Source organism: Protopterus annectens, chromosome 3.part1 (genome assembly GCF_019279795.1).
Source record: "Protopterus annectens isolate FY-2018-M chromosome 3.part1, PAN1.0, whole genome shotgun sequence".
Taxonomy (NCBI): domain Eukaryota; kingdom Metazoa; phylum Chordata; order Ceratodontiformes; family Protopteridae; genus Protopterus; species Protopterus annectens.
In genome coordinates, this window is record NC_056732.1 from 990,944,272 (window position 1) to 990,963,709 (window position 19,438).

General features: G+C 39.3%; 1 protein-coding gene across 2 annotated transcripts in view; it reads right to left on the reverse strand.

Moving 5' to 3' along the window:
* SULF1 (sulfatase 1) overlaps window positions 1-19,438 on the reverse strand; it is a 492,521-nt gene that overhangs the window by 392,846 nt on the left and 80,237 nt on the right. For both annotated transcript variants that reach the window (XM_044067158.1, XM_044067159.1), the window contains exon 2: window positions 17,435-17,677. In XM_044067158.1, the coding sequence (XP_043923093.1) occupies window positions 17,435-17,606 (172 nt within the window). In that variant the 5' untranslated portion in view covers window positions 17,607-17,677. The remainder of the gene's footprint in view (window positions 1-17,434; window positions 17,678-19,438) is intronic.

The window sequence follows — 19,438 nt, forward strand, 5'->3', positions numbered from 1 at the left end:
AAGCCGAAAGACAAAAACAAACCAAGCACAAGACACATACATACAAAGTGTAAATTAGTCAAGTACAGTATTCTGAAATATTGTCCAGTTCCAATGACAAATCATAGTACTTGAATCCAAGCTCAGTAACATTAGGTCTGCTGCTAAGAAAAGGGGACACCTCACTTGTACCGATGTACAACTAAAAATGCAGAACAAGTTGGCATGGGTAATTTCAGTAGGACTCCATGCACCTGTTCTCAAACAAGGATCAAAACTGCATCTGCAGAGATGGTGGAAATTTACACATTTGATAACTGGGGTGTCCTGCTGGGGTGAGGTCTGCTTTCAGTGGATGTTAGAGGATACACACACAAAAAAAAATGATGACTCAAGTTTTACTATAAAAATAAAAAAGCACATACAGTCAATGGCTGCAAGAATCAAAACAATATTCAACTGGATAAAGCAAGATTTTATTTTACATATCCGAAACTGTAAAACATCTATACACCAGCTGTATTTAACAGCAGAAGATTAAACAAAGGCCAGTATTATGCTGCTATATTTAGCAGAGGCTACTTTACTCACTTGTGAAGAACTATTTACAACTACAGTTGGCATTTATAATAAATGTATAAAACTTTCGGATCTCGAGCTATGCACAAGAAATTCTAAAGCTAAAGGACTCTTCACCTTCAGAATAAACGCCCCACTCTGAGTGGTCTCATACAGCAGTCAAAGAAGGATGAAGTAGGGAGTGCTGTAAATACGTAACGTAACAAATGCGAACACAGACTAAACAACAAACACAGCCTTGTCTAGTTTGGCATAGTGCAAAATCTCATGCATGCTACAAATAACCTTAAAATTTTAACTGGTGGGGCATTATAGCCTAATAATAACCCTGTTCTCCACTTCTCCCAACTACTAACTGTTCCATTTCTCAGTGGTTATGTACACCTGCTGAGGAAGTTTGGACAACCTTCTGCAGCCTCATCCACTAACAGTAATTGAACTACTCTAGTCCTGAACAATCCCTCTGCCTTGGTGACTCAGTGAAGCCCAACAAAGTTTTCCCCTGAGAAGTTATTACACTATTGGTGGAAGTTTGGACAACCTTCTGGAGCCTTGTCCACTAACAGTAATTTTATGTGACTCGGTACTTATTCTGACTGCTGGTTCTTTACCTGGATTTCTCACTTCCAGCTCCAATGTACATCACCCTCTCATATTCCCCTAGGAACACCTCCATTCTCTCATAGCCATTCCCCCCCATCTCCTTTTACTAATTGCCTTCCCCCCTATCTCCTTTTACTAATTGCCTCCTATAAATAGTTAAGTACAGACTTCCAAGGATTCCTATTAGATGACTGAAGACGCATTCTATCAAATGCATCCTGGTCTAACTGAAACAACGAAAAGGCAAAATAGCGAAGTGGCTTTTAAGACAAATCTTTCCCAGGGAATGCTTCTGTTACTTTGCCATTTTTGGCACTGTAGTGTGATCTAGAAGTTGGTGTATTTTAGTAGGGGGCACAGCCCCCCACTTTATGTATTATTTCAATTTTTTTTCTTTTTGGAACAGCGATTTTTTTCCCTTGGGGGGGAAAACGCTTACATGGGGGCGATTATTCATCATTCGCTTTTTTTTAAGCATTCGATGATATAATATCGACCCGCCTGCCAATACTACTCTTCCTCTCAAGCTTCAGTATTCAGTTCTCTATTTTCCACTAACAACCTCTTGTAAATAGTTAGGCAACAGTCTGCCAATTACTCCCCCCCATTTTGCTTCTTTACCCTGTCCTTTATTGTAAATATATATCTGTTGTTTCATAGGTAGGTACTAGGCTATCGGCCCTAGGGCCTATAGAAGCCTAGCCAAAAAGGTAACCTGGCTTTTGCCAGTCAAGAAAATTATTTTCCTGTGCCTCTGTCGAGCAGAGCTACAGAGGTGATCCCTGGGGTTTCTATCTTCCTTTCCCTGCTCTCATCTCCTGCTCATTACTGCTATCCCTCTCCTGTTACTTCTCAAATAAACCTCTCCTCTATAATTTCTCCCCAGTATTTCAACTCTGTTTGACTTGCCTCATTTTTTTTTTGCCTGCACTGCACAAGGGCCTAGGCCATTCTTTTCTTCTCCCTTCCCCTGCCTACCCACCTTATGTAATGACTATGATACTGCACCCTATATGCTAACCGACCTCCACCCACTACCTTCCTCTTTTTTGTAACTCTCTTCCACGCTATCAGCTATCACTCTTCCAGCTACTCCCATGATGCCTTGCAACATTTAAATATCTTCTCTCAATTGACGCCATTCCTGTCCTCCACTTCTCCCAACTACTAACTGCACCATTTGCCCGTGGTGATCTACCATATATTGAGTAAGCTGTTTACAAGGTAGTGAGTTATCAAGTAAGCAGTTCTCATCAAATTTGTATTTCTATTGCTTGTTTACAAAGTTGTGTGTTATTCAGTGTTTTATTTGCTCCCCTACCCTACCCCATTCCCACCCACCCCATAACAATTTGATTTGTACTTACAAACCACACTCCTTAATTACCATGCAGTACCTCTCAGAAACATAATTATCCTATCACACTTCACTATACCTTCGCCACACCACTGCAACCACACCTCACCCACACACTAGCTAATCTTACAAAAACATACTACAATACTCCACCTACTCACCTTCAAAGGAAACAATGTTCCATAATCTATATAATCACATACTAAACACACGATTGTATACAGTCACAACTATTACACTGCTCCATCTCTCAGCCCTCACCACGTAACACATCTGCAAAACAACATCTCCTCTCCACAGCAAACTGCACTCATAGACTATAATGTTGTACCACCATACATACTCAACTCCATGCCTCTTCAGACCTTCCCACATGGACTATTACCTACATAAAATACAGGTCACTTAATGTAGGACCCAGACCTCTCTACAACACTGTAGAATCATCCATATGTTTCACAAACTCTGCTTACATATACTACATAAATTAGCATGCAGTGGTGACATACACCCAAACCCTGGTTACACTCCACCCATCACAAACTCAGACCACCTTACTCCTTTTATCCATAAACACAAAGCCTCTCTCCTCTTTCTTAACCTTAACTTGAGAAGTATCTTAAAGTACATGAGTTTCATGCCCTATTAGCTATAAACCAGATACTGTATTGCTGCCAGAAACCTGGCTAAAACCAGAAATCAGTAACAATGAGATAACAGCACCAGGTTATAACATCATATGCACAGATAGAAAAGGCAAAAGGGGTGGGGGTGTAGCTCTATTATTCCAAAACCATCTCATCTTAGAAAAACCTGATATTATTTCCAACATAGGCAATGCAGAAATCATCCTTACAAGGTTAAAACTGAAGCCTAGTAAACAAATATTATAGGCTGCTACTGCCCACCAGGTAACATTACCAGTATTAAAAACCTACTAAAATGGATCTCAACCTTCCTTCCTCATGAAAATATTTTGTTAGGAGATTTTAATATATACTGGCTTAACTGCTCTGGCCACAATCCATCCACTCACATTAACCTCCATGGGTTTACCTAACTTCTCATCCCCTTCTACGACTGATAAAACACCCAATCACCAGTCCATACTGGACTGGATTCTTATATCTGATCCTTCACTCGCATCTCAAGCAGACTGTCTACCCAACAGCCTTAGTGACCATCAACCTACCTTGCTTTTTAGGAGCAGACCTCACCAAATTAACCTGACAACCTTTAGAGTAATCAGGAACAAACTTTAAGCTAGACAACTTTATAAATGCCCTAAAACGTTGCAACTGTAAACCACTAAAGCAACTATCTCTAGGTACTAAATATTAAACCATCACGCACCCACAAGAACCATCAGAATAAAAGCAAATCATGCTCTCTGGCTAACTAAGGCAAGTAAATCCATTCTCAGAAGACAGAGACAAAGCATGGATACAATTTCATAAGAACAGAACCCAATCAACAAAACAGAACTACTCAGAACTCTGTAATAAAGCCAAAAAACTCATTAAGCTAGACAAAATCAACTACTACCAAAACCTCCAGGAAAAACATACTTACAGCCCGCAAAAATTTTGGGCCACTATAAATTCTATACTTCAACCAGGCAAATCCACTACCCTACACCTGCAACAGTAAACAACCAGGATAACATCCCCACTCAGTTCAATAAATACTTCACTGAAACAGTTCAGGCCCTTGCAAAAACCCAAACTAACAATGGCTGCCCTGTCCTACCATCCACACAAAATAGCACAAACACACAAGATAATATCTCCCACTTCAGCTTGCACCCAGTGTCAGCCAAATCCATTTTAAAACTCTTCCACAAACTTAAACCAACCACCCCGGCTGCTGATAATTTACCAGCAGAATTCCTACAGCTAGCTGGAGAGGCTATAGCCTATCCTGTTGCTATTCTAATTAAGCCTATCATGTTGCTATTCTAATTAACAGATCAAGAATCAGAGTGTAAAGTACCTACTATATAGAAGATCTCATACATTATACCACTACACAAGGGTGGCAACTCCCTACAACTCAATAACTATTGACCAATTGCTACTCTATCACCCTTATCAAAAATACTAGAAAGAGAAAGTCATTCACACACAGCTAATGATCTACCTTCTACAAAACAATCTGCTATCTAAATATCAGCACAGCTTCAGACTCTTCCATAGCATCACCACTGCTCTATTGTCCTTTTCCAATATAGTCAACCACCACAGAAACAAGGAACAACTAGTTAGACATTTTTTTATAGATCTGTCCAAAGCTTTTGATATGGTCAACCATAATAGACTCCTTAATACTCTCTCCACTCTATCCCCCTGTATCTCATCGTTTAAAAGCTACCTATCAGGACAACAGGCAGTAAAATGGCAGAACCAAATATCCCCTCACTTACCAGTATCCTTGAGTCCCTCAAGGCTCCAATCTTGGACCACTCCTCTTCTCACCATTTACCAATCAGCTCTCATCCTCCATACCCAATGCTTCAGTAGTACAATATGCTGATGACACCACCCTCATATGTTTAGCCAACACAATAGATGACCTGCATGCCATAACCCAAAACAGTGTTTCATTAGCCAAGACCTGGTTCAAGAACTCCCATCTTCTCCTAAATCCAAACAATACTACTTTTCAGCCCTTGTAGATCCCCTCCCCCATGTGACAACTTTATCATCATGTCCAACAACAAAACCATCATCACTCCTACCTTCCACACCACACTATTAGGTGTAGAAATAGACAACAACCTAAGATTTGACGTTCATATAGCCCAAACCATCAAAAAGGTCCATAAAAAAACTTTGTCTCCTCTATCAGAACAAGCAATTTCTCACTAAACATACCAAAACCACTATAGCCAGGACATCTGTTGTCTACTCTCCTTTACGCATCCCCAGTACTAACTAACCTTTGCAAAACCAACCTAAGTAAATTATAATCTTGCTAGATTTGCTACGGAGACCCCTTACAGGACCCATCACTGTGTAGCTCTCAACTACAACTAAACTGGCTTGAGCTGCCTCAGCTACTGAAACTCAACCAATTATCATTGACACAAACTATACTACTACCCAGCTAAAACTCCAGGACTGAAAATATAAATTATACCCTACTCTACAACAAGGACCTTATGATTTAGTACCCCCAAACCACCTGGATGTCAAACATAGTGATGATGGCAAATCTCCTTTCAGCTACTGTATTTCTAAATCTTGGAATACCCTACCTAGCCACCTGACTTCCACTAGCTCCGCCAGACAATTTAAAAAGCTCCTTAAAGCACACTATAAGAACATCTGGTCATGTTCCCATGACTCCCCAGGTTAAACACTTACTGAACAACCTATTCATCATCTTACTCCAATATGCCTTACAATGACCATGTCTTCCTATAAAACTAACCAACCTGTATTTGTTTTTTTTTGTTCCACAACACTAGATTTTACTCTGCTCTTATATACTGTCCAGAAATCTAGCTTTTATACTGTCCAGAAATCTAGCTTTTATTTGTCCCTCTCAACATTATGTTCACTAATCAATTCTGTTTTCATTACAAACACACTGTGATTAGTAATCAGTAATGTTGCTTCACTCCCTACTACTTAGTAATAACTTGATTAACCACAACATCTCTGAAGTTACACCGCTTCACCCCTTTTACCTACTAACGCTCCAGACTAGCCTCAGCACAACACCCGGCTATAATACTGATTTGAGTGGCATTTCTTCTGTTTTAGGCAATTAGTGCAAATACATTCTTAGATGTGACTGCGAGCTTTGCTCTGCTCATTTTCCACATTCCATTCAACAATGGAAAAAGTACATCAAAAACAAGGTCTATAGGGAGAAAAATGGCAAACAGCATTGGACCTCTTCTACACAACATTTCTGAATGAGAAATCATTCAGCCTAAGCAAAAGCATAGGCACCAGGCCAATGAACTAGTAAGAGAAGTTCCCTTTGAATTACAGAAGTATATAGGAATCAGCACACATTACTGAAGGAGACCAGAATTAAAGTTGTGCTGACCATTACATTCAGCTGATCATAAGCACCATCAAAAAAGCTAAACAACTGAACTGGGTTAGCCTAGTATGACATGACCTATGTCAGAGACAGAAAATCCAAACAGTCCAAGATCAGAGATCACACATACAAGCAACCACCATTCAAAGCATCTGTTGCTTGACAGAATTCTGTAGAGATGTCCCACTATTAATAGTTCACAGTTGCAGCTACTACTTAAAATTAGATATCTGCATCAAGTAAATTATATGAGCACATGACAGAGGGAGAAAAGTATGTCCATGTTTATATTCAATGGCTACATTTCTAAAGTGGCAGTTTGGAGGCTTAGTCACTACTTTCTGTAGTTGCACTTCACTTTGGAGGTTCTGCCCACATTTTAGTGTGACCAGTGAACTGGAAAGTATCATGTCATTCCTCACATCCCATCCCACAGACATCCTGGTCTGACATTCTGACTGTGAGGCAGATAAATTCATTACCCATGCCATAACTGTATTCTCCAAAACAATCATTAACAATGCCATGACTGTATTCTCCAAAACCATCATTAACACTAACATTACTGACTTGCTTTCCATTTCCCAATTAAACCACAATTCATAAGGACCAAAGAAATAAGCATACTGTGGGAGGCAGTAGTCTGCTTTTTTAATGTCATTTTTCATACTAGGTTTGTTCATTTTCCACAAAAGTTTTTTGGTACTGCCAAACCTGACCTCTTAAGGGTCAGCATCTGTCCTAAGCCAATCTTCTCAAATCAGTGACCCACAGGGTATAACTTCCATTCTAATTGTGCTCGATACAGTTGTAATCAAAAATAAGGCCGAAATCCACAACCTGGGCCTGGCTTTGTGGCACAGAGGGATGAAACTCGGACCATCACTTTGCATCCCTGCACCATCTTACTCATTGTTCTACCCCACACCTAACCCTACACATTACGTTACTAAAAAACATTTCCCCCAACAGCACCACTACACAAGACAAAAGTGCCCAGAAGACGGACAACACAAAAGTCTATCCCCTTACCAGATCCTTAGTCTAACCCGCAAACACTTGCATATTCACATCTGCTATAACGCCATCTTACACATCTTCACTATCACCTCTTCTTCAAACATTAGTTTTTATATTGTGTAAGTAAGCAAGTGTGTGCAAGAGAATTAAAGTCAACCATATGTGATTCAGTCAAGTGAGCATTCTCGTATTTGTGCAGTCTCTTTTGCAGCCACAAAAACCTTTCTACCAAAGATTTATTGTACCCTTCTGCCTTTTGAGTGCGTCTCTCACACACACCAGTTCAGAACCAACTGGCTAATTAAGCAGAAAAGGGGACACACACAGATACACACACACAGACACACACACAGACACACACACAGACACACACACAGACACACACACAGACACACACACAGACACACACACAGACACGTTCAGAATCAACTGGCTAATTAAGCAGAAAAGGGTTATGTGATGAAGATGGTGGTTAAAGGGGATGTACAAGTTAAAACAGAGCAGTGTTATTACAACAGTTACTTTGTTAAACTGGGGTGTCTGTTGAAAATTTGAGGGTCAATACTACGATCCATGGAACAATGAAAGCTTATGCCCAGATAAGGGGGTAACACACCAATTCCAAAACTGCAATATCTAAGAATATTTCCCAAACTCTGAGGTGTAGTGATCTCAGACTTATAGCGGGGTATGCAATTAATATTCCCCAATGTTGGGTGGTGGACAAGTCCCCCATTCACAAATGCTTTCAAAGTAAAACATTGAATTTCAGAATTTGCTGTTATTCTAGCTGAATGGCACTTTAATTTGGATCTCATTTCTGACAGAGTGCTATAAAGCTGACATGATCAATTTACTTCATCTCATGTCCATTTATTCCATGCATGCTGACTCCTGTAAGCTTTTCTGAATTAGCTAGCCAAGACACCTTAAAGGCAGAACTCACACTGTCCCACTCTGCAAGCAACACACATCTTATCCAGACTGTGTTCCAACACAAATGCAACATTTAACAGATTTCCCACACTACTCATGACACTGTACAACTGAATGAAAGGAAAGCTGCATTGTTTCACTACATTTTGAAAATATGCAGTAATAAAAGTAGTAATCCAAACAAGATGCACCATTTACCACTTACAATACTTTTTCAGCAAGCAAAGAAAAAAAATATATACAACGAACAAAAGTGTATGTGAATTTTACACTCTATGGCATTAAGTGCACAACAGCAGCACCCCTTTAAGACAGAAGTCCAGAAAAATTTATAGAAATCACAGAAGGAAGCTACAGGAAGCAATCAAAAGAGCACGTCAGAGCTTGTTTACATTGGACAAGGGAAGGCTCAGCAGACAGGAGATGGTAGGTGGAACACATATTTAGACAGACAGTATAACAGTTTAAGAAGTATGTTAGGACTGTGACTAATGCCTGGAAACGGATAAAGTTATGAGAGCACAGGATGTGGACATTAGGAAATTAATGCATCTCCAGTGTTTTACTAGGATACCTAATATGGATACCAGTTGCTTCAGAATGCATCTAGATGGAGAGATGAATTAAATGCACAATTTGTGAAACTAGAAATTGGAAAGTGCTGTAAAGATTAGCAGTTAGCCCAAGCTGATAAAAGCCAAGGAGTACAAAGAAATAAATGTAAATATTAAAATTAAACTGATACATAGCAATTGCATTATACAGGGAACAAAAAGCCCAAGACAGCACAAGTACAGTGAAAGACAGGGTGCATTGTACAGCCTCTAACACATGCGCACAAGGTACACGGTTTGATTCTGATCCCAGGTTAGACTAGGCTTAAATTGACATTTTTGGTTGGGGACTGGCATAATGGTTAAGGTGTCTGTCTTACAAATAGAAGGTGCAGGGTTTGATCCTCAAATATTATAACTGGCTAGGCTTAAAATGGCCCACACTGTTAGCTTTAGGCTAAGTGCAGTATCAAATCCATTTACCATATTAGTCAGCTTATTAATAAACTTGACTGAAGCCAGCCGACCACAATTGAGCAAATTTAAATAAATAGTGGCAACAGAAAATAGCCAGTCCAGTCACAGGGGTGGAGGGCAGAGGGACACAGGGATAAGATGTACTTGCAATATGGAACAGTGAAAGTGCAAATAAACACAGAGAGAAGATGAATAAGCAGAGGGGGAGGGGAAGCCCCAAAGAATGGTAAAATCATGTCAACATCAGTTATGTAAAGGCAATGGAATTAGCCGCTAAGACAAAAGGTCATGGAAACATGAAACCTAATGCAAAATGAGAAGGTTTAGAGGGCTCTGCATCAGAAAAGTTCACCAAGTAATGTACAATTTGTACGTCACCTTTTTTATTTCCTTTTGTAGTTTCTGGATCTACAAGTCTGTAGAAATTTTACAGAGTACTCCCTCCACTGATTCGTAGGGCCGCGTGGTGCAGCAGTTAGCATGGTCACCTCACTTAAAGAGGTTCTCCCGTTTGATTCTCTGCTGGAGAGCCTTGTGTGTGGAGTCTGCATGTCCTCCCCATGGTCGAGTGACTTCTAAAGACATGCAGGTAGGTGCATGCACGAATGGGTATGCCTTCTTTGAAGGTTGGGTGTCGGGCTGGCAAGCTGGCACCATAAAAATCCACTGCCAATCATTAATGGACCGGAATTTTGCTGTGGCAACCCCTAACCGGGAAAAGCCAAAAGACTCCCTCCACTGATTCATACTTCACATTAAATCAGAAACATTTCCCCACTTCTAAATACATCTCCTGTTACACTGCTGACCACTTTTCTGAAAGAACATTCTGCACTTCACTGATCCTTGTTAACAAGTTCCTTCTGTCCTTTGCTGCCTTGCATTATATGTAGCTGGTTCTTGCAATGTTAGGATTCTTCCTTTCTCCCTTGTTGTCGAAAACAACTTTTATCTAACTTTGTTAACTGGGTAGGTATACTGGTCCACAGACCATTTTCAGCCACAATCCAGGTCAGTTAGGCATTCACAAACGGATAATTACAATTGTTTTTGAAGTGTACAAATAGTGGGACGTGATTTGCAGAGCACTGAACTGACAAGTAGAAGATGCAATTAAACACCAAAAAGACATCTGCATATAGGTTTACAGAAAAACAAGCTAGAATAAGAGATTAAAAGGAAGAAGATAAAGTATTTATGTATGTACAACACATTCAGCTGCACTAATCTTCTTCTTTCTGCTTTTCCCGGTTAGGGGTCGCCACAGCGGATCATCTGTCCGCTCATGATACAGTTTAGAAATAAAACAGCATTTAGCTGTGCACATATAACGCAATTGACATAGGCCTGATTTTGCCATTGTTGAAACATTGTTACATGCATTCATTAAGCAATTGAAGTAGCTCCTTTTTGAATGTACGTTTAGTTGTTTTCAGATACCTTAGTGAGCTCCATGCACTCAATGTAGACTTGAAATCCATTGCTATGCTGAATGTTAAACATAAGGCACTGCCTGTAGAGACACCTAGGAAAAAAGTTTGGCTGCCTTTCTTGTAGTGTATATGCTAGAGGTGGGCAGTATTAGCAGTGAATTACTATGAATGTCGAACAGTTGAGTAGTAGAATTTATCTAGCTGTTACTGGTAGACATTTGGATTTCTCTAGAGAGAGTGAGGTTTCCTGGTTCAAACAAGAGTTATAAATCTACAAATCTTTTTCCAGTCACTTGCACATTGTGCTGTGTGTGTGTGTGTGTGTGTGTGTGTGTGTGTGTGTGTGTGTGTGTGTGTGTGTAATTTAGAGTGAACAAAGCTATTCTTTCAGGGCATTATCATTCGCAATGCTAGGACTTTCCTAGATTCTCTTGAGACTAGGAGAGAGTATATATGTTTGACAACTTAAAGTTGATCACTTTTGTGATATTTCGCACATGTGGAGTGAAGGTGAGTTGTTGGCCAAATGTTATATCAAAGTATCTTTCTTCAATGACTTTAGAAGTGGGTTGCCCTAACCGTCAGTAATATTTAATGCGGGACTGGATTTAAGATTTTAGAGTGTTCCAAACTGCATAGTAGTATTTTTTTTTGCATACCAGGAAGTCAATGCTCTAATAAGACTATTGTTGCAGCTTTTCTTACAATTTGTTAGGTCACCGAGTGTAATAGGAGGACATCTGCATAATGGATACAAATTAAGGGATGGTATATCAAGAGGAAGGTTCTTAAGGAAGATGAAAGAGCTTGAGCCTTTAGATACTCCAGCTGAAAAAGTTCCATTGCTGAATATGTTAGGACTGTGTGCAAGATTAGTTAGGTGTGCATAGAACCAACGTGGGAAAGTTGGATAGTATTTTAATTTGAAAGATGTTGACAGAAGAAGCACACAATCTCAATGAAGTGAACACCTGTTAGCTGACCTTTCTCTACAACCTCAAAGATACTTTCAGATGAATAGTGCTGTTTGTGTGCTATATTTACTGGCAAAGCCAAGTTGGCTGCTAGCTAAGAAGTCATACTTGAAGATACGTCCCATTATTTATGTCTTCAATTACCTCAGCTAGAGAACAAAGGAACTGAGATTGGTATATAGTCAGAAGAGGATGTGGAGTTTCTAACTTTAGAAATTGGGACTATGGTAGCAGAGTTCCAGGAGCAAGGAATTATTCCTGTAATAAGAGCAAGCCTGACAATGAGTCTCTGTAACTTGCAGCTGGGTGGCACATTGGGGAAAGCGGTAGCATTGCTGCCTCAAAGCAAGAGGTTTGCAGATTTGGCTCACAGCTGGGGAGCTTTCTGTACCTGTATAGTTTGCATGTACTGGGTAATCAGGTTGGTTTTCTCTGAGTGCTCTAGTTTCCTCAAGCATTCTCCAGACATGCCATAACGTGGAGTGAGGACTCCCAACTGCCTGGATTTTTGAGTGGAGGTATGTGTGATACTGAAGATCTGAAAACCTACTTCCGTTTCCCCCTTTACCTTGTAAACTCTCTGGAGTCTGTGTGGTGACTGTCTATGGGGTCATTCTAGGAGTCTGATATGACAGAGAGCAGCTTCCAGGTGTGTTTTGGTGCCACCTGGATAAACAGGATGCAGTGCTGAGTGTTTTACTGAATTATCTGCGTCTATAGTTGCAAGTTCCTTCCATACCTGTTTAGAGGTTATAAGCTTGAAACAGAATGGTGGGAGATCACAAATGAAAATACTGCACCTACTTTAGCAGTACTTGTTGCTTGCAGGCGAGTGGATAAGTGACTTTAAAGTACTTCTGCAGGAAGGAGGCTCTGTTTGACGTGGGTTGGAGGCCATTTGTCATTAATTTGAAACTGTAGAATCCACTGGTAATCTATGGTATGATGTTTGGTGATTTGAATGGCCAGTAGGACATAATGGGGATTACAGTCACTGAATGTGTCTGGTAGCATCACTGTATTCTTGCATTCCAGAAAGTTTGTTCTATGTTCCCTTCATGTTAACAGGCTCATTCAGGACTACAAATGTTATGTAAAAATGGTCCTCCTTTTGTATAGCACCAGTCTATATATATATATATATATATATATATATATATATATATATATATATATATATATATACACACACACACACACACATACACACACACACATACACACACACACACATATGTATAATAATTTTTTTTGCCTTATTCAGTACCCCTTTTCAGTCTATTTTTTCTCCCTGCCCAATAAGCCTATCCACCCTCCGTTTGAGGCCTCAGCATATGGTTTTGTTTTTTCACTCAGTGGAGGTGTGGACTGAACAGTGGGAGTGCCATCATCTGTGGGGCATTTAGATTTTGCTTGGCCTACAACTCCACCCCTACATCCCTAGCACAATGCAATTATTGGCCAGGCATAAGAAACTATGGCATGCACCGTCACCCCAGCCCTAAGGGTCATACATAGTTACAACTATCCCCCTCTTCAACCTGACCTCAACCCTCAGAGTTCTAGCCACAGCTAGAACTCTGCTGGAGAGACATCAGCACATATACTCCCCCTTCTAGCCAAGATAGGAACACCCCATCCTCCCTGCCAACTCTGCCAAATGGCCAAACCACTAATCAAACTTGGGTTGCCTGGTTGTAGTCAGGGCTTTATATCCTCACTGTGCCAGCGAAGTGGCTCACCTGTCAATATTCGTAATTCAGTGTGAGAACTAATACTAGCCTTGTTTTGCCACGGCTTATCTTGGCAGTTTTAGTTTTCCACTTCATTTTAGAATGTCATTCCGGATTTTTTATGTACTCAGTTTTTTATATATGATCATTCATATCAGAAAATATGTTGCAGTCTCTGTGTATTTGCCTGGATTATGCTGCTAACTCCACTAACTTGTAACTACAACTCATGCTGTGCTCCTTCCACCAACCATGCTTTCCTTTTGTGCAAATTTATTTTAAAACTGTGCATGAAAGATTTCTCTTAAAATAACAGTCTACACTGAAACGGCTCTTTAAACTTTCTTTTTCTTTTTAATTTACCTCCTAAGTGACAAGCTAAAACATGAATAATCTGTACTTGTCATTTTTGACAAACTTCACTTCCTGTAGTGGGGCTAGTAATATTAACACCTCCCTTAGGCAATCTGTAACAATGGTCTTTTTGCATTACACTATATAGCAAGATCAATTTTGTTTATACATTTTTTCCTTATCCACTTATTTATATCCTTTTAGAAGGCACTGCAAGTTATTTCGCTGCAGTTTCTCTTTTCCTTCCACTCTAGTCAAACAGTCATGTATTCTCCTCTGTCTTCTTGGTAATAAATGTTTCTTGGTTCTTACTGCTCACTTTGTTTTACTTTTGTAGATGAACTTTTTTTCTTTTAACCTCTTCCTCTCTCTTTCTTCATAGGTAGTTACTAGGCTTGCAATCCAGGAGACCATTAAGTAGCCTAGCCCAAACTCCCAGTTGCCCTCAAGAAAACTGACCATAGAGGAATGGATGGGCAAAGGCCCATATAGAGAGAAAGCTTCACTTCATTCTGACCTGGTCAGCTAGGTTATGTGTTTGGACACTTTTATACTTGGACTTAAACTGGGGACATTTTGGCATGGACCCAACTTCCATATCTTAAGCCTACCAAAAATGAGAATGTTTTGGGGTAGCAATCTAATGGATTGTTCAGACAAAAGAAGCAAACAGAAAAATGTTTTTTGCAGAATAAGGGGGAGTGATGGTGGAGGCAGGGAGAATAAAACCATAATCCTGCAGATTTTGTTTAATTGACCCCAAAGCCTATTTTGTTAAGGAACTCTACAGTCATAAGTGAAGTCCATGTTCTAAGAATGGAACACATAACATCTGCAATGATAAGACTTTGCTTTGGGTGTCAACAGATGTGAAACTGTAGGTCAGGTAGACAAGAGACTAACATCTAGCATAAACAGATTTAAGGAAGAAAAAAAAAAGTCAGACACCTAAACATTTCAAATGCTGCACCGAATTAAGGGAACCTTCCAATAGGGAGGTTACTGACAAAGAGTCTGAAGAGGGTATACGGGTGTCCCAGAAATCATGGCTTTGGTCTTTAACATTCAGTAACAGTCCTAGGGATTTGAACTATGAACAGCGTTAGCCCCGATTTACTAGTTTTGCACTTAGAACATGCTATCGGGTGAAGAATCAGAACAGGACATAACCATACTGTCACAGCACATGGGGCAGGGATATGCATGAAAGTTACAAGCTAACTTTCAATGAACTTTTACAATAAGCCACACATCCATTTAAATGAGATGGGTGAAAGGCAGTGCTGTACAAGCTCCTGCAAGACTTAAGGGTAATGCTGTGAATAATGCTGAGTAGTAAAGGCTACTCTGGTGGGCCTGCCCTTGACCATGTTTGAAAGTGAACATCTTTCTGAGGCAGAGTGTGACAAAATGCTAGGTTTCATTCTGACCCAAGGAAACTAAATGGAATGAGCAGAGATGTAAGATGGGATCATCCAGTCTTCTAGAGGGCAGAATAAGAGCCACTGTAAACTGACAAGCTGATGGCAGACTAGAACAGAGCAATAAGAGTGGTGATCACTTCAGGAAATTTTGGAGAAAGACTGCAAGCAAGAACCGCTAAAGTCAGGCACTGCCAGTCTTCCTGCAGTCTATTAAGCAGGGTGACATTTGAACTCCGGTCATACAAGGTATAGCCTAGGATTTGGTTTCTACCAGTGGCATATATTGACAGAGTGAAGCAATAATTGCTGGGAAGGCATTATGTTTTAGCCTGACTGTGAACCAGCACTAATAGCTGGAGGATGCTCTTATACCCACTACTCTTGCTCACAGCATTTTCTGGATAGTGTTCACAGTCAAGTATGCAACAGACTGGTGCCTGTGCACCCACTCTGTTGCAAAGGGGTGTATATTAAGGCAAATAATCAACAGCAAAACAAACAGTGAGTAAAAAAAACTAATATTTTGGACATTTGCTCTTTGGGAAATATAACTCCTTTCTCTGAACCTGACTGAAGTTTTGCATTGGAGTAAGCTTTGCACAAATATTTCAGAGGTCTGGCCAGTATGCAAAAGTACACCTCTAGAAGTGAAGCAATATGTAAATGAAAAGATATTAGTACCTTCTGTTGGCATCCAGTCAGATGAATGAAAGTGTTTTCATCCTACAGGGATGATCCATACATACAGACAGGTACGGAAAGCTTTGTTAGGAACTGCAGACACAGTTAATAGTGTCTCTACTTCACTTAAGAGGATAACTACACAGCTCAGGAAGTTGTGTCAAGACCTACACATTTACTGTTTGAACCTGTCCCAGGAAGGTGTAGCACATAATTATGAATGCTGTCTTAAGGAAAATGAGTTTGGTCATGGTTTTCTTCCAGAGTCACATACACAATGCAGCCACGCCCCTTGTACAGTTTGGTGACAAAAGACAAGGCATTCAATTCAACAGCTTTATCAGAATCAGGACAAGTTTAAATGCCAAGAAATGATCCAATATCATGGAATGAAACTTCAACATGTCAGGAGATATTCCGCAACTCTAATAGCTAAACAAGAGGTATAAACCCACTACACAAGTACAAAACCCGGGACGATGGGACTGGGGTAAGGGATAGTGGTGTTTGTGAAACAGGGTAAAAAAAAGTGTGGTTTTTACTTTTAGCACAGCCATCATGTTATTAAAGACGTCTGGATAATCTTTTAGGGCTAATCTTTTAGGGCTCTGTACTTATCTGCTTCCTTGAAAATCACTAAGCAGTGCTTAGCTGAAGAGGATGCAGAGATCCACAGTCCAGTCTCTGAATCCAACCCCATCATCATCTGGCGATTTATTGCAATTAAAGCCTAACCCCACTTTTTTGTTGTTATTAAAACAAGTTCATAATAAAAACAAACGCATATGCCACCAGACATTTTACTCAGTTACTAAATGATGCAATTATACTTAAACTTTAACTTACAAGTATAGTTTGATGTAATAGAGTTAAAACCCTTCAGTTTGGACTATTTATGCAAAACAGAAAAACATCCTGAAAAATGAAGTTCCAAGAGCCATTTTCTATCTAGAATAATGCCCACAGAGTAATAAACTTGAATAAAAAGACAGACACGAGTCATAGACCCGCAGATGGGAATATGAGACAAGTTTAAATATGCAAAAGAAAACACTTGAAAATAAAGGGTCTCTGACTCACCAAGGGTATTGCACGTCATAAGGAAAGTCTATTGCGGTTTTATGGAGCTAAGCTAATTAAAGGATCACATTAATAAAAACCTACAGTGGATTTCATTATTTTCAGATTTTAAAGCCATACTGCACAACATTAGTATTGTCAAATAAAACACGCTAAGGAAGACATTTGAACAGTCTTGAAATGGACTTTCATACCAAGTTCCACATCCTGGTCATCAGTGAGAATTAGTATAATGTTTGGTCTGATGTTTCTTCTATCTCGCTGCACACGACCTTTAAACTTCTGAACTTTTACACCTGAACTGGTTGCTACTCTTAATTCCAGAGTCATGAGCACAAGCAGCAGAACCAAAGAAAAATACTTCATTGCAGTTGTTCAAGGTCAGCACCAAGGTGAAGAAACTGTCAGCAACCTTGCTATTTTTCTTCTGTAAGGATCTGTAAGATATAGTGGGAAAAAGCATGCTTTAATTATTATGGAAACAGTACAGCAAAAGGATGATGCATTTTATTAAAGCTGTCCAAAAACACTTTTTCAAACATAAGCATTGACTCTTGGCATTTGTATTACTAACAGTTTTTCCTACAGTTTGATGCTTCTGCAGTATTCCTATGGAATCCAATAAGTAAAAGCAGCAGTTTTGTAATAAAAAAAAAACAAAAAAAAAAATAACAATGTTACTTACAAAACAACTTCACTACAAGATTAAAAAATATTACAGAAACCGTACATTTTCTTATAAGCTGCAGAAATTAAGAAGCAAGTCAGTAAACTAAATTATATCTTTTACTGCAGTTCCCATGAAGTAAGAAATGTCAGTGGCTTAGCAAAATATTTTGGCTCACTCTACATTTCAGACTGACAAAAAATATATATATCCCACAAATGTTTTATTACAGCATTTTGGGAAAAAAATTACTCCATCTTAACTTGATTTGATTTTCATTACTAAAGTGAAGTAACAAATGTGCAGTTTTTTAAATTGATATTCTATTTTGTTTATTTTAACTGTACTTTGCTTAACTTTTTGTACATATTCAATATTTTTTTATTTTTACTATATTGCAAAACTTAAAATACATTTTTCTATGTTCTATTAACTGTAATTTCTAGGAGCTTTTCTCCTGATCTCTCCACAAAAAATGTGCTTCTAGCTCAGATGGACCAACCCGGTTAACAAAGGTCAAATAAATAAAAAATTACTATTTTATTCACATGTGCAATCTGATAAGGGATTAAAACAAGCAGGTTATCGCCCTAAATCACAGGGATCACAAATGTATTCCTGGAAGTTTCTGCATTCAGCAGGACCTTCACCTTCATCACCCAGAACAACATATTCTAAGCAAATACATAATACATGGGATAAGCAATTCTTCCTCCATCCAGGGAATCATTAACAGAATACTTTCTGCCACCATGCATTATGAATCTGCAATCCATCTGCAAAAAAAAAAAAAAAAAAACACTTGGCTGCTATAAAAATGAGCATCGGGTAAACAGTGCTGAAAGGTTTAGGTGTCATCTGTAAAGTTGCTGAATTCTGAAGCAGATTTGTATGCATGTATTATATATATTAGTGTGTGCATGTATTATACATTAGTATGTGTGTGTGTAAACTATGAAGCATTACCAAGTCATACTTGAGGGCTATATAGTGTATTTTACAATACAATAAATGATGCAAGGACAGTTTGAGCATGTTCATGTAGGCATAAACACAGATACGCACAGACACAGCAGTACCAAAGTCTCTCTGCTGCAAAATCAAAGCCAGAAGTAATTACATGTGCAATCTTCTTTGTACATGGTAATAACAGCCAACAGAAAGCCTGTATTTCAGTAAATATGTTGTGTGTGCTAGAATGAATCAAAGTCCTGATCAAAACAGATTTCTTCAATTCATAATGCATGGTGGTAGAAAGTAATAACTTGGGTCTTATCCTTCCTCTTGTACAATGTAGAAAATGCAGTCCTACAGCCCCCCCCCCCTTTGGGACAGGACAAAACAAAATTGACTTGACTGCAGTCATTTCAAACTCCTGTGGCTTCATATGGTTTACTGCAATTTAATCAACCCAGCCAGATTTTCACATACATATATTTGCACCTTAGGGACAACCACTTCAAGTCTTCCTGACAGCAAATAAATTATCACACCAGCACCATGGCCTCATTATCCCACACATTTAAGGTGC